Here is a 15,415-nt window from a genome sequence, read left to right as displayed (position 1 = left end):
ATTCGTGGAAGACCTCTGGTTTGTGCTGAAATGGACAGCTTGATCATGTTTGCCTGGTACTGCCATTGAAAACTTGGTTGTTATGGCAGTAAATCAAACTAGGGACTCCAGCTAAAATAACAGTGTAGAGCATTTTGAGCAACACAAGGCAAAAACAAAAAAAAAAAATTGCTGGTGTGCATACCAATGTGCAAACTTATGATGTGCTTCCCTGTTATAAAATGTTATTGTTTTCATGTTATGGCTTGTTTTCGATCTGTATTTCTCTCCGCCTGTGTGTGCAGGCTGATAAACGAGTCTCTGCGGGACCAGCTGCTCGTCACCATCCAGAAGACGTTCACGTATAGTCGCACACAGGCTCAGCACCTCTTCATCACCCTCATGGAGTGTATGAAGAAGAAAGAGCTGGTGAGTGCGGTGCCACCCCAAAAAAAAAAAAAACAACAAAAAAACACAAACACAAGTAAAGAAGTAAACAAATATATCCAAACTGGGATCAGCAATGGTAGTCTGACTATAGTATACAAAATGCACAGTATTATTTCTCCAGAACAAACTCTGCTGGACTGATCTTTTTGTCAGTACAAATCATAAACTAAAATTCACATATACTTTCGGAAACGTACTTGAGGGGCGTGTCTTATACTTCCTGAAAATACAGTGTTATGTAAGGAATACTACACGTGGGGAGGGGGTATGCAATTGTAGTACAATAATCAATGACGGTTTGGTGTGATGAAGGAGAGTTACTGTTACTACAGTGATGTTTGATTAATTTCCTATAACATGGTGTCCCAATGTGTTTTATTCCTCTTATACCACAGCCAATAATTGCATTTTTATTAATTAAAGAATGACCCATCATACTTTTTTTTTTAAATCCATTTATATATAGTTACTGTTGATGCTAATCGTGCGGAACGTTGCTGTGGTATAACGTTGAAATAGTTTACACTTATTCCAATCGTACAATCCTGTTTTCATCTTCGTTTTCATCTTACATCCTGTGATCGCACCGATGATTATTGTAAATCAGTGTGTCTGTGTGTTGTGATTGGTTTAATTATTAAATCGTTCATTTAATGGATTTCTTTGTGTGATTGATTGATTTTTTTTTTTTTTGCTTCTTGTGTCTATTATTTGTTTCAAATCCATTTCAATCATTTGCTATTTGTGCTCTGAGCTGCATGTGATTTTTTTTTTTTTAATTATTATTATTATTTATTTATTTATTTTGTAGAGTTTTGTAGTGCTTTGATATGCAATAAATAAGGAAACTGATCAAATCTGGACAGTTTGGATTGGTGTAAACTTTGAATTCAATACAAAGATGAGAATCAGAAGTGATGTGTACACTTTGGACATTTATGGTGTTATAATATCTTGTTGCGCATGCTTTGTGCTAAGTGTACAAAATGAGCTGAGTGCAGAAGTCCATTAAAAATTGATTTTAGCTCAGTCCGTTATCAAAACCAGATTAATAAATAATACCAAACCTTGTTGAAGCCTTTCAAAGAAGTGTGTCCTTATTGACTGAAAGCACTAAATATGATCAGGAACTGTGAACTGTGGTTCTATAGCAAAAGTCTATAAAGTAATAAATAGGTGATTCCATGATTTGGGTGCCATTTAGGACTTATAGCTTTTATAAATGAAACATTTTATCATTATGTAAGACAAGATTGCTTTGCTGACAGTGGAGTTATTTAGCCTAGAATGATCAAATACATAAAATGTGCTTAACTACTGTACCGTCCATGCAAATAGTATTAATGACATTCTAATCATGTACTTAATTTTTTTTTTTTTTTTAATCTACTGTATAATTTAAGTAACAGGGTTGTATTTTCAAAGGGACAAAGATGTCAGTCAACATCCCAAATATAATTGAAAATAAAGCAAAAAGAACGAGAGATTTTCTTCTTCACGTAATCTTCAGGAAAAAAAATTGAGACAATGCAGCTTCCTGTTGAACATGTGATGTGTGGAATATTCCAAATATTCTATAGGAGTGAATGGGTTCAGGTAACAGGGTGGAGTGAATGTTGTGCATTTTTTTTTCTCTCTCTCTCTCTCTCTCTGTCTTCAAATCCTATGATGGAGGACTCATGTAAAAGGATATTCAAAATATTCACACATTAATGCAAAAAATAAGAAGATTTTTGTAGTATTTTAATGTGGAAAAGAAATGGCACCCCAATCATGGAATCAAAAAAAATAAAAATAAATAAAAAATCTGTGTGTTGTGATGAGTTTAATGCTCTTTGGTTATTAGTGTAAGCAGTGTATATATTTTCTGAAAAAAAAAAAAAAAAAAAGGTTCATTCACCTAACATTGTGTACTTCATTGGGTAACATTTATAATCCCTAACCTTCAGCATTTCAATATTTTCTCTTTAATATCCTTCTGGTTTAATGCATATCCACTCTTAGTTAGTGCAGTTTATATGGTTTATAAAGGAAAATGACACGTACTGTACCTGTAGCATCTCGCCGTAAAGACACACTATTCTCACTGCTTGCATCACACACATCACTGAATGTGAGCTTCTTCAATGACTACTGCTGTTTTACAGCCTTCAAGTACACACACACACACACACACACACACACACACACACACACACATCCACAGACACTCATCTCACACTCCACATAGAGAGAAACAGATGGGAATGCAGTCAAGTTAATTGCACTCAGGTTAAACCCTTGAAACAAGTATTCACACTTATTTTGTGATTAGAGCCACTTGAAGAGACACACTGTGACTGTGCCTGATGATTATGTTACAAAATATAACTCCCATGGTTAAATATGATTAATTTAATAGTTGCCATTTTTACCATAAAGAAGGTATACTCAGTGGTGGCTCATCCATAGGGGCATATATTTATCAGACATTCAACAAACGTTCTTTATCAGATATTCTACGAATCTTTTTGATCCTTATTCACTATTTCATACATTTTAAATTCTGTTGAAATACTAAAGTGCCCTCCACTAATTTTGGCACCCTTGGTAAATATGAGCAAAGAAGATTGTGAAAATGTATTAAATAAAATACAGCCAATATTAGTGGAGGGCACTGTATGTACTAATTATTTTGAGTAACCGATGATTTTAAAATATGTAGCTGTCGACAGATATAAGCTGATGTTCCATTGATTTGCTTGGCTTTCTAGATGTTATGCAATTAGGCAGCACGCTTACGCCCCCATTTTGTGCCATAGAGTTATTTCTGCACCTAGTGGTCAAAAATGGGAACTGCAATGAGTGCTAATAGAGGCCCATTGAGGTGTGAATCATGCTGCCCCCATGCTGTTTATATGATGATTTTCATTGGAGGAGGACCAGAGCACGTGGCAGTTAATAACAAGGTTGCATTTTTATTTTTTTTTACTCCTTTTTGGGATAATGTAAATTTGTTTTACAGAAAAGTAATTGGAATTAAAGTACAGACTGTGTTTATAATGTACAGAACCATTTCCATTGTAAGATTTGTTGCAAAGATTGGATAAGGGTACGGGGAGAAATGGAGTGGATTATCCACTCAGAAATGCGTGTGCACCACAGTGACAACTGTATATTACAAATTGTTTTTTTTTTTTAAAAAAAATCACTAGATAGTAGCCTATAGCATAAGCCAAGTGTGATTGCCTCTCAACGTCTTTTGTCATTATTGATGTCGTCCTGCCTCACCAAAATATATAGTACCAAGCCACTTTAGGGTGTGTTTCAAAGCAGGATTACAAAAGAGTTCAAAATACCAAGAACTGTTTTTATCATTTATGAAATAGCAATACATTACACTCATGTGGTCGTGCATCTAAAACTCGTGGGTTATATTCAGTATTGATGACTTAAGACATGCACTCAAGTTCAAAAGTTAATTCAGTATTTACACAAGGAAAGTTATGGGTCTTCAGAGTTGGGTTACACACATGATTACGTCGATATTCTTGGATTACTGTTCAGATTATGTCAATTCAGACCTTTGAGGTTGCCAGATGTTTCATGAGTAAAAGTGTCCAGGACAGAGTTTTTCAATAGTGTCTAGACCACCGCCTTTAAGCACAGGCACTTGCCTTTATTAATAAATGAATAAAATAACGCCAATATTTTGGTTCATCTGATGCTATCCTGCAAAGAAAACGTGCCCCCAGTTTGAAGGATAAGCTGTTACACCTGTTACGCTTACAATTCATTTTAAGATCATTTTATGCATCAAAAATGTGGTCCTTGAGATCCTTAAGAAGTGTCTCAGATTTAGATGCCGTCTCCTCTTTAAGTCAAAAGAGAGATCTACTGCGCCTTGTCATATTATCTGATTATATTGTACAACTACAGTATATTTATTTCATAGCTTTATCTGGCTTATATATGCAAGGTAGGCTTTAACTGCAGGTAGACTTTGACTGCAGGTAGACTTTTAAAGAAATTAGTATGGATCACAGAGATAAACACTCAGCAAATCCAATTATAAATGATATCGATCAAGGGCAGATTTGATTAGCTTCGAAAGCCGTACTGTCAAAGAGTGCGATAAGAAGCAATACAGCTTAATGCGGCTGTCTTGTTTATGTTGCATATGAAAAAAAGAATGTTTTTAAAAGACCTTCCCTTTTCCCATCCTTTTTGGATTGATATCTTCATCACTGACATTTTAATTCCAGCCATGAGATGTCCAAACACGTTGGATGTTATGGCAGAACAAAGCAGGTATGATGACCAAGTGTGGGGTCTTAGGATTTTAAAAATATACTGAATACTACAAATATCTCTTTACAAATAGCTCTTTCCAGCATTTCAAACAACTACTTCGTCTACAGAACTCTTACCTAGGCTTAATTAAATTATGGTCATTATCAGATATCAGATAATCTGCACACCGTGAAGATATTAACAAGTGCTTATGTCGACCAAACAAGACACCCAAACTAATGTAAAGTCAGGGTATTCTGTACATTATTTTACTGGTTCCGCACACTTTTTTGCATCAGCGTGACCAATGGTCTGACTCGCTGGGAGAAGTTCTTAAATGTACTTAAAGCTGTGATTTGCTCAATTCTGACTGGTCAAATTCAATATAAAGGCCAATATCCATAGGCTGTCTCGCCAAGTGAAACATTGAGATGCTAAATTCATTTTGCGTAACGTGCTTAACAAAACCAAATGGAAACGCAAAGTCCTATTGCAATTGCATTTCCAATGTCTCATGAGTTATGACCCTGTCATATCAAAATAGCAATAGCAATTACCCCGTTACTTCCTCGGGGTCGCGTATGGAGCCTGCCAAAATTCAAATGGAATCGCAAATCCCTTTGCATTTGCATTTCCGATGCCTTGCACAGAAACCTGCCAATCAGTGTTGGGGGTGGGAGTATACTACGGGGTGTGTTTGTATTCGGAAGTGACGTCACTCACAGTCGACCGCATGTTAGAGTGCCTTGAGGCCATACACAGCCATAAATAAAGTATCGGCGGTTTAACGTTTATGTTGGGATGTAATTTTAGCTGTAACAAATTGCCCATAAAACTAGCCAGTTTCCACAAGCAGGTATTAGGTTCATGGAAGTTGGATGTGGAATAACCAGCATGCTTTGCATAGAAACAGGACCTAATTTAACAAAAAAAAAATGTGTTGAGAAGAATCTTATTTTCATTTAAAATTTTATTGGGAATCCATTTATTTACGGAATATTTACCAAGGACAAGTATGTTGATGCGGCACTCATTAGTAAAACTTTATCCGAGCAGCGACAGATTTATCTTTCATTATCTTTCAATAAAGCATCGGCACAATCGTCCGTACAGCACATTTTCCTTCCTGGCCATCGACTAGGAGTGACTTCGTCACTTCCAAATACAAACACGCCCCTAGTATACTCCCACCATAATATAACGGTAAAAATGTAACACATATGCAACACATATGTACAACACAGTAACAGTAGAACGCTTAGGTTAATAATTACGGACTGTAAACTGTAACTTCAAAAAAACAACAACAGTATCTATAATCTATATTCTGTACATTCCGAAAATCATACAATTGCACTATGATGAGAATTATACAGTTTGATTAGATCAAAACATAGCTTCTTATAAGCTAACTGATTCAAATAGCTTTGCTCCTTGTGTCGTGACGTGGCGTAGTGCCTGCTGCAGAGTGCTCCATGACTTAATAACAAAATACTTTTATTATTGAATCTATTTGATACATTTTTGACAATTAGTTGTTCCAGGGGCGCGCGGTGGCTTAGTGGTTAGCATGTTCGCCTCACACCTCAAGTGTGCGGAGTTTGCATGTTCTCCCCGTGCTGCGGGGGTTTCCTCCGGGTACTCCGGTTTCCTCCACCAGTCCAAAGACATGCATGGTAGGCTGATTGGTGTGTCTAAAGTGTCCGTAGTGTATGAATGGGTGTGCGAGTGTGTATGTGATTGTGCCCTGCGATGGATTGGCAGCCTGTCCAGGGTGTACCCCGCCTTGTGCCCCCTTGATGCTCCCTGGGATAGACTCCAGGTTCCCCGTGACCCTGAAAAGGAGTAAGCGGTAGAAGATGGATGGATGGATGGATGGATGGATAGTTGTTCCAGCCCTAATATGAAAAGCAATGATCAAAACATGGCACGGATGAACAATGGCCATTAATTGGTTAGCAGGTTATCTAGATAACTCGTGGTTCGTATGGATTTTTATAGCTAGATCGTGTAGTCAGATTATTGGCATCTACCAGAGCAAGACCAGTGGGTTCAGCTTTATTTATTTTTTTAACACAAAATCTAATCCACTTCAGTATTATCTTCAATATTATCAATCTTACTGACTGAATGTTTGAAGTCTAACAATGAATAATGCAGAAAAAAAACCCCAAACCACTATGAACTGTTAGCGCAGAAATAAGCGAGAGATAAACGCTGTATAAATGCAGCACACAGCAAACTCAGCTCCCAGAAGACTCCTTCGACTTTAATCCGGTACTCGGCCTTGATGCACGCTGTAGATTCCAGACTTCTCTCTGTGTACCTTTCGCCTTTTCCTATTAAACTGTAACGTGGAGTGTGTAGCAGGCTCTCCAGAGCTTCAGGACAGGTGCATTCATGCTAATTCAATCCATAACTAAAGATTACTCCACACAAATTAGCTCACAAGGCTAGATGTTTCGACATGTCGATAACTTTCTGAACGTGTAAATATTAAAACTTGCTTTTCAACCTCACTTCTGAATGTTTCTGTGAACTTACTTGGTGTATAATTTAAAAAGTAGCACACAACTGTTGCTAATGGGGTATTAATGCTAAAGTTCACGGTTTGTTTGTGTACACAAACTAGCTTTTAGGACGTTGGGCATGAAAGCTCACATGAAATCGATGTATCTGTCCATCCCATCCGTTTCATTCCTTCAGTTCAAATTGCTTCAAAAAACACGGTGGATTGTTCCGGGGTGAGTGTGCGAGGCTGAAAATAATTCGGAATACCCGACATAATGTTAATTAAGTTCTTTTGACGATCGCTTACCGTAAATGTGTTAATTATATCCCTTTTTGGATTATGTGCTATCATCATAGCACACTATTAGTGATTTAAGATGGGGCCTTGGCCGAGAAATATAACGAGAAAAATGGCTGACTTGTGGAATATCAGGTTCTCCACACACACACACACACACACACACACACACACACACACTGCTCTGACATTCCTGTTATTTGTGGTTGTAACTGTGATAAATATTCATATTTTCTTTACACAAAAGATGCAAGCAAAGGGGCATTAGGATCGGCTTAGTGTTTATTTCGTTCTCGAGCCGTCTCTCTGTGGAAGCCACAACAAGAAAGCGCTGATTCGATTGAGACAAATCAGCATCTACATCTACATACCTGTCTTCATTACTGTATAAAGATTCGGTCCAGATGAGAGTCAGCGGAGACAGAATATGCCGTGAGCCTGATATGCTGCTTTCTTTTTATTTCTCAGTCAGTTCATTGTATCAGCAAAGAACAAACCAAGCCGTATTTTCCATATTGCTAGCTGCAAAGTGCTCAGGATGGTTGTTTTTTTGTTTTGTTTTTTTGGGGGGGGATTTGCGAAAATCAAATAAAACCTAAATCAACAAATAGTATCCAGAAGAGCAGACGTCTTTTAAAACCAGAATAAATAATAAACACGGATCTAGATCTCAGGAAATTACAGTGGAAATAAATAGAGTGATGAAGGTAAACATGGAACCGGTGAATTTAATAAGGAATGACGCACATCGCAAGGCCGGTGTTTACTATGAAGTTCCTGATGATGTTTCTGATCTAAACCTTACAGCTTTATTGGACAGAGCAGTGTGTGACATTTTTATTCTAAAAATACCCACGCACAAATATACTGTACATCTACACTTGTAGATTGTAGATGAATGGAGACGCAGATAGAAAGCGATGGAGTAAAAATGAACATGAAAGGAAAGTAAGGAGATGTGGAAATATGCTTGCATGCATACAGTGTGTGTGTATGTGGATTTAAGTGTGTGTGTGTGTGTGTGTGTGATGACAGGAGAGGATGGGAATTTATCTGCTATCAAGTGAAGATGAATTGTCCTCTCGTTCAGCGTGGCCCTCTGAAACACATTGCTGCGACCACTGCATTAAGCACTAACACACAACTCCGCCGCACGACGCTACTGTATGTACAACAGCGTATCTCGATGGACTACACTGCACCATGTACCGCACTGCACCATGTACCGCACTGCGCCATCTACCGCAATGCAGCCTCTCTGCACTGCCTACAGTGCGTCTTTAAAGACAACAGGGTCTGAATATCTCGCTCCACTCTCAACTCTTTTCTTACCAACAATTTACCCAACAGCGATCAGAGTCCATATAAATCCCCCTCCCTTCATTTCTGTCTGAACATCATTCTTTCCTTCATTTCTTCATTTTTACCAGTCGTCCGTTCATCTATCCACTCAGCTAACCATCCATCCACGGATCTACTTCCTTCCTTGCTTTCTACTGTACATTCTCTTTACTTCATTGTTAGCGTAAATACTTTTTTCGTTCTTGTGGTCATCCATTCTTCCATCCTCTTATCCATCCATCCATCCATCCAAGTATGTACTGATTTGCAACACAACGGATTCCTTTTTCTTTCCAGTGCACACTGTCATTCCTTCCTCCCTCCCTTCCTTCATTCTTTCATTCTTTCTTTCTTTCCAGTGTAATTCTCTGTACCTCATGACTAGAATCTGTTTTCTTTTGCTTACTAACACATCATCCATTCTTCCATCCATTCATGCAGTGATTTGCAACACGACAGATCTCGACCTGCGTCGGAGGTGCTAAAGCCCTAATGTTTTTGGAATGTTTTTCACAATTATTATTATTATTATTATTATTGTTATTATTTCGCAATTTTTTTTTTTAACACATTCACCTGTTTTTTAGGCATTTGTCATGCGTGAAAACTCACAAAAAATTTAGCACACACATCAGACCTGCGTAAAATCAAAAAAGTTATAGTGTTTAGGCTCGGGTGTGGCCGAGGAGCTCTACAGCGCCACCAAACGCAGTCAGTGGTTGCTCAGAGGTGCACACGATTTGGTATGGTTATTGATCTGATCACGTAAGGCAAAGTTCACTTGGTTTTATCTGACTCCACCCAACAGGAAGTCAGCCATGTTGAATGGAACATGGAGTGTTTTGAGGGGGTTACGTTGGCTGAAAACTTCTGAAAGTTTATACATACATTTTCTTAGGATGTTTGATTTGTTATAGCAAGTCGGCATAGACGGCATAGACAGCTCTACAGCGCCCCCTAGTTCACAAATGCATATTTCATGCCTTTGGAATACTAGAAAACTATTGAAACGTGGCACACCTGTCAAAGATTGGTAATATTCTATAATTCTTTTGTTATTTGGTCTGGGTGTGACCAGTGGACTCCATAGCGCCCGCTAACATTTTCGAATGAGTTTATCACTGTGGTTGCCCCACAGTTTGTTCGATTATCACAGGTTTTGGTGGGGACATTGTTCTCACCATGACAGACATTTTCCCCATTGTATTAGCTCCGCCTAATACAAAAAGTTGGCCATTTTGGTTTGTTTGAAAAAAACACATGCTCTGGTTTTTGAAATACTCCTCCTAGGGGATTTATGTGACAGGCACCAAACATGGCCAACATCATGCCAAGACACTGAAGATGCTAAATTGCGAACGGCTTTTTGATATATCGAACGGTGTTGCCATGGCAAGGTGATAAAATTATGGCATAAAAATGAGAGATCATTTGTTTGCATTGTGTCAAAATTGAGATGTAAATTTGGTAGTGGTGACTGAACACATGGATATGTCTAATGTGGGGCATGGTCATAGCGCCACCAACTGGCAGCAGGAAGTGTTGCAATAGTGATCATATATTTCCTGTGTATTGTGTGATTTGAATCAAAATTGAGATTTTTATTTGTTATTGTGGGCTGATCACCTGGATGTGATTATTGCAGGTCACAGCGCCACCAACTGGCAGCAGGACATATGGCAGAAGTCCTCATATCTTTGCTGTGCATTGTGTGATTTAGATCAAAACTGAGATTTTTTATTTGTTATTGGGGGCTGATTACATGGATGTGATTATTGCACCACGCTTTAAAACTGAGACATATGTTTGCCAGTTTGCTCTGGCTACGACATACAAGGGCCCTATGTCCAGTGACAGGGGACTCCTCATATTCTTTTTTGTCTACTTGTTTAATGACTAACACCTCATCCATTCTTCCATCCATTTAGTAATCCATCAATACAAGATCTCTCTCTCTCTTTCTTTGCTTATAATGTATCATTAATCCTTAATTCTATTGTGTTCTGCAGTCATTTTCAGGCAACATATTTGAGTGTGTGTGTGTGTGTGTGTGTGTGTGTGTGTGTGTGTGTATGTATGTGTGAGATTTTAGCATTTAGCCTTAAGTTAATGTTGGAAAGGCTAAAAGCAAATGACTGATGTCACACACACACACACACACGCAGGTGGGCTGCAGTGACGGAGGTTTAATCAAGAGATGTCAACCGATATTGTAAAGGTCACAGCTATAGTCGCTTGTGGAACAGACAGCAGATTATCGGTAATGATCATGAGTACTTATTCTCACTGGGTATAAGTTTAGCCAATATGTCATACACATATATAATCTGCACATTGTCTATTACGTCACACTGATAATATCCAGGTCTCTTTTTCCATACACACATCCATGCACACACTTGTTAATCATACTTTCCTTCCTTTCTCTCTCTCAAACACACACATACTTATTATTATTCTCATTTCTTTCTTCACAAACACCCACACCCCTCCTCAATATGCCTTCATTTCATGCTGTGTTTAGAGAATGAAAGAGCCTCGGGTCATGTCCACGCCTCGTCAAATCGGCCTTCCACGCTCCTCCTCATTAGCTTGAACCAAGAACGAGACTTGGATTAGTTGTATCAGCGCCATCAGATCTGTAGCTGGTGCCGCTGGTCTCCTGCATGTTAAACATTCTGCGATACTGACCCTACAAGGTGCCCTTCACCTGCGCACAGACAGCTGCGCATTATACATTACTGCGGTTTATTTGTAAAGACTGTGGGAAAAGTTCTCGAATAATTTTTTTTATACGACAGCTATGGCGTTCGGATCATTTTCAACAACGAAACAAGTACAAATGACAAGCTCGATTAAAGAACAGTGTATAATAGTGAACAGTATCATATTTGATATAACTCTCTCTCTCTCTCTCTCTCTCTCTCTCTCTCAGATCACAGTGTTTCGGATGGGTTCAGAGGGACACCAGGATATTGACCTGGCTATCCTCACAGCTTTACTAAAAGGTAATATCTGTGTCCAACTTAATTACTTTAAATTAGTTTGTTATTATTGCTTATATCAGTGTTGACTTGCAGGAATAGTGCATCTAGCACCTTTATATGACAAAAGTCCCGTGTAATGACCATAGTTAATCAAGTGGGCGTTAGAACTGACTCTTTATACAGTACGTAGTTAAGATTAAGAAGAGAACGTCAGCACTGCATTCACATGTTTATTGCCTATTCCTGAGAGAGAGAGAGAAGAATCATTTTCTTCAGAATCCAAATTCTGATTGTCTGAGAGACTTTGCTACATCTATATTACACCTATGGCAGATTTGTGCTTGGGAAACCCTGCCACATAACAGAAAGGTTCAAAGAATAAGATCTAAAGGGTATAGTGTAAGATGCACTTCTGGTCTGATAAGATGCATGCTCCAGTTTCGTCCCCCAGTCCAAAGACATGCATGGTAAGCTGATTGGCGTGTCCAAAGTGTCCGTAGTGTATGAATGTGTATGTGAGTGTGCCCTGTGATGGATTGGCACGCTGTCCAGGGTGTATCCCGCCTTGTGCCCCCTTGATGCTCCCTGGGATAGGCTCCAGGTTCCCCATGACCCTGAAGGAAGGATGAGCGGTATAGAAGATGGATGGATGGATGATATTGACTGATAAAGGCATTTTTAACCTTTTACGCAACCCTGTTCCTCAAATTTTAGATTTAAAATAAATTATTCATTAAAAATATATATATTAAGTAAAGCATTAGAATAGTCCTCATTGATGTTAGTTAGCTACATTTTGTGCAGTTGTTAATTCTATGCAAAAAAAAACAAAAAAACAACAATCCAACATCCCTGTTATTTTCAACCCTGTTACTCATTTAAGAGCCGAATGCAGCCAGCTATAAAGAAATTCGATGTTGTTGCCTGAGACAGGTTAACACATTTTCGAATGCATGTCTTCTTAGATTTAAAAATGAAAATAATTTTTAAAAAAACGTTTCATTTTAAGAGTTACAAGGTTTAAATAGCACCCCAACGGTGGAATCACTCAATTAAGTGCTTATGTGTTGCCTTTTTGGTTCACTGTCCACCTTCCACGTTCGCATAGCAATCCCACGTCAAATCTTACAAGTTCCACATGAAAACTTTGCTGAATCATGGATTTTCTTCCAAAAGAATTTCATCGACCAGTCTCTTGACTGCTTGTGATTTCCTGACTGTTTAACAAAAATACTTATTACTACCCATTCAAAACCTCTGTAAGCTGCACTTGAGCATAATTTTCTCCGACGTTTCCATCCAAGCCCTTTCAAAACCACTCAGAACGTGCTGCAGAAGGTGAGGGTTAATAATATTCTAATTAAGCCCTTGGGAATGAATATTAAATGAAGGCCTTTCAGCCCTGCTTCACTGTTACATTGTTATTTGGGCAACGCATTCAATAAAACTGTAACACAGACTATCGCAGAACTTCTGTAGTGAATCAGGGGGTTGGCTATGAGAGAGACAGAGAAAAGAGAGAAGAAAACGTGAGCTAGACAATGACAAAGGGCAAATTGCTTTTTAGATGAGCCGTATGAATAATGCATGGGCCTTCCTGCTTATCTAGAAGATTTGGAAGGAAAGCCTCTTTAGTAAGAGATTTACACTCCTCTGCTCTGGATCGATGACAGCTTTGAGAAGAAGTGATTGCATTGTTGTATTCAATAACCTGGTTTCAAATAGCCTGTCTTGTAGCTGTGGCCAAGAGACACTAAGACAACAGATTTTCCTGAAAGACTACAGTATGTATTCAATTCAAATCCACCATTCCACCACAATCTTGCCTTTATAAACTACTCCACAGGCCATAAATTTCTGCATCATTTCGGTTCTCTGGAACAGCTTTCACAAAACACTGTGGTGCCTCAGCTAACACTGCTACTATTAATGAACCGTGTCTGGACCACTGAGTCTTATACTGCTTACTACAATCTGGCCATACTCTTTGTAGTCTGAGTCTACTCAAAATGACAAATAATTAAAAAAATAAATAAAGCTTAATATTGACTACTGGTTGCTGTAAATGTTCTAGCTGTAGAACATTAGCCCACCCCGTCTCTCTGTAGCCCACCCTGTCTCTCAAAGATAAAAAAAGACATTTAATTTTATTCATTTAATTTCATTTTTGGCATTCAACTCAGATTACCTGCTGCTAAGAAATGCCTTGAAACTTATTAAAGATTATTTTGGATGTCGTGGAAATGAGCACAACAGCTCTTCCATTTAATATCATAACCAGATAGCATTGTTGATTACAACAAAGAAATATCGAACTCCAGAGGATGTGCGCTATGAGCATACATATGTTATACACACACACACACACATTATATATATATATATATATATATATATATATATATATATATATATATATATATATATATATATATATATATATATTAAATACAAAGCAAACTGTGTAGGAATAAGATTTTCCAATGTACTGTATATTGCATCTATATTTACCAAACAGCTGAAAATGGCCGTTTTATTTCATGTCTTTAATAAATTAACTGCCGGACCTTACTGTATACAGTAGTCTGTGAAGCGAAACCATCACAGCATGGATGCATCATAACATCACGACTGGACAGCTCATTAAGTTTAAATTGTAAATAACATTCTCAGCTACCAAGCTCATTTATTCAGAGCATCCTGAAGATAAATAAATTCTCAGCATGTGGTTTCTTTTATTACGGTTCTGGATCATTTCACACTGTAGCTCATCTCTCTACATTTTTGACCAGCACTTGCTTCAATTTCAGTGTGTTTTCATTGAGCAAGTGTGTTTCTGTTTTTCCTTCTTCTTCTTCTTCTTCTTCTTCTTCCAGGTGCCAATGCTTCGGCTCCTGACCAGCTGAGCCTGGCGCTGGCCTGGAACCGTGTGGACATTGCCCGTAGCCAGATATTCATCTATGGACAGCAATGGCCCGTAAGGAACCATTACACTGTGTTTTAGAGTGCACTGAAACAGGCTGTTCTAAAAAAAATATATATATATATATATATATATATATATATATATATATATATATATATATATATATATATCAATATTTGCAATTTATATTCACATAAAATGTACATAGTTCATCCTCAGATTATATTTTCCTGTCACAGTATTGTGTTATACAATATTACTATATTTTCACTGGTTATTAGTACATGGAAGTTTATTTTTAAGGAAATATAATTTAAGAGCATTCCTAAAACATTGCTAAAACCATGTTTTAAGCAAATGAGTTCAGAATAATTGTGTCCTTAAGAACAAAACGAACATTTATACCACAGTGCTTTTGAATTCTTGATTCTGATTGGTTAAAAGGTGTTGATTACCGTAATTTTCGGACTGTTGAGCGCACCTGAATATAAGCCGCACCCACTAACTTTAAAAAGAAAAAATTTTTGTACATATATAGGCCGCACTTGTCTATAAGCCGCAGGTGTCCACGTTGTAACATGAGATATTAACACAAAGATGTTACACAAAGAATTTTTTTAACTTTTAATTAAATACGTTCCGTAAATGCTT

The 15,415-nt window shown here is 37.8% G+C and overlaps 1 protein-coding gene across 1 annotated transcript in view; it reads left to right on the top strand.

The window, feature by feature from the left end:
- The window catches only part of trpm3 (transient receptor potential cation channel, subfamily M, member 3), a 149,068-nt gene that overhangs the window by 94,472 nt on the left and 39,181 nt on the right, over positions 1-15,415 (top strand). Inside the window, exons 8-10 of the mRNA XM_053610758.1 lie at positions 285-408; positions 11,787-11,859; positions 14,715-14,815. Of these exons, the coding sequence (XP_053466733.1) occupies positions 285-408; positions 11,787-11,859; positions 14,715-14,815 (298 nt within the window). The remainder of the gene's footprint in view (positions 1-284; positions 409-11,786; positions 11,860-14,714; positions 14,816-15,415) is intronic.

The sequence above is a fragment of the Ictalurus furcatus genome, chromosome 22 (assembly GCF_023375685.1).
Source record: "Ictalurus furcatus strain D&B chromosome 22, Billie_1.0, whole genome shotgun sequence".
Taxonomy (NCBI): Eukaryota; Metazoa; Chordata; class Actinopteri; order Siluriformes; family Ictaluridae; genus Ictalurus; species Ictalurus furcatus.
This window is presented reverse-complemented; position numbering and strand designations above follow the sequence as displayed.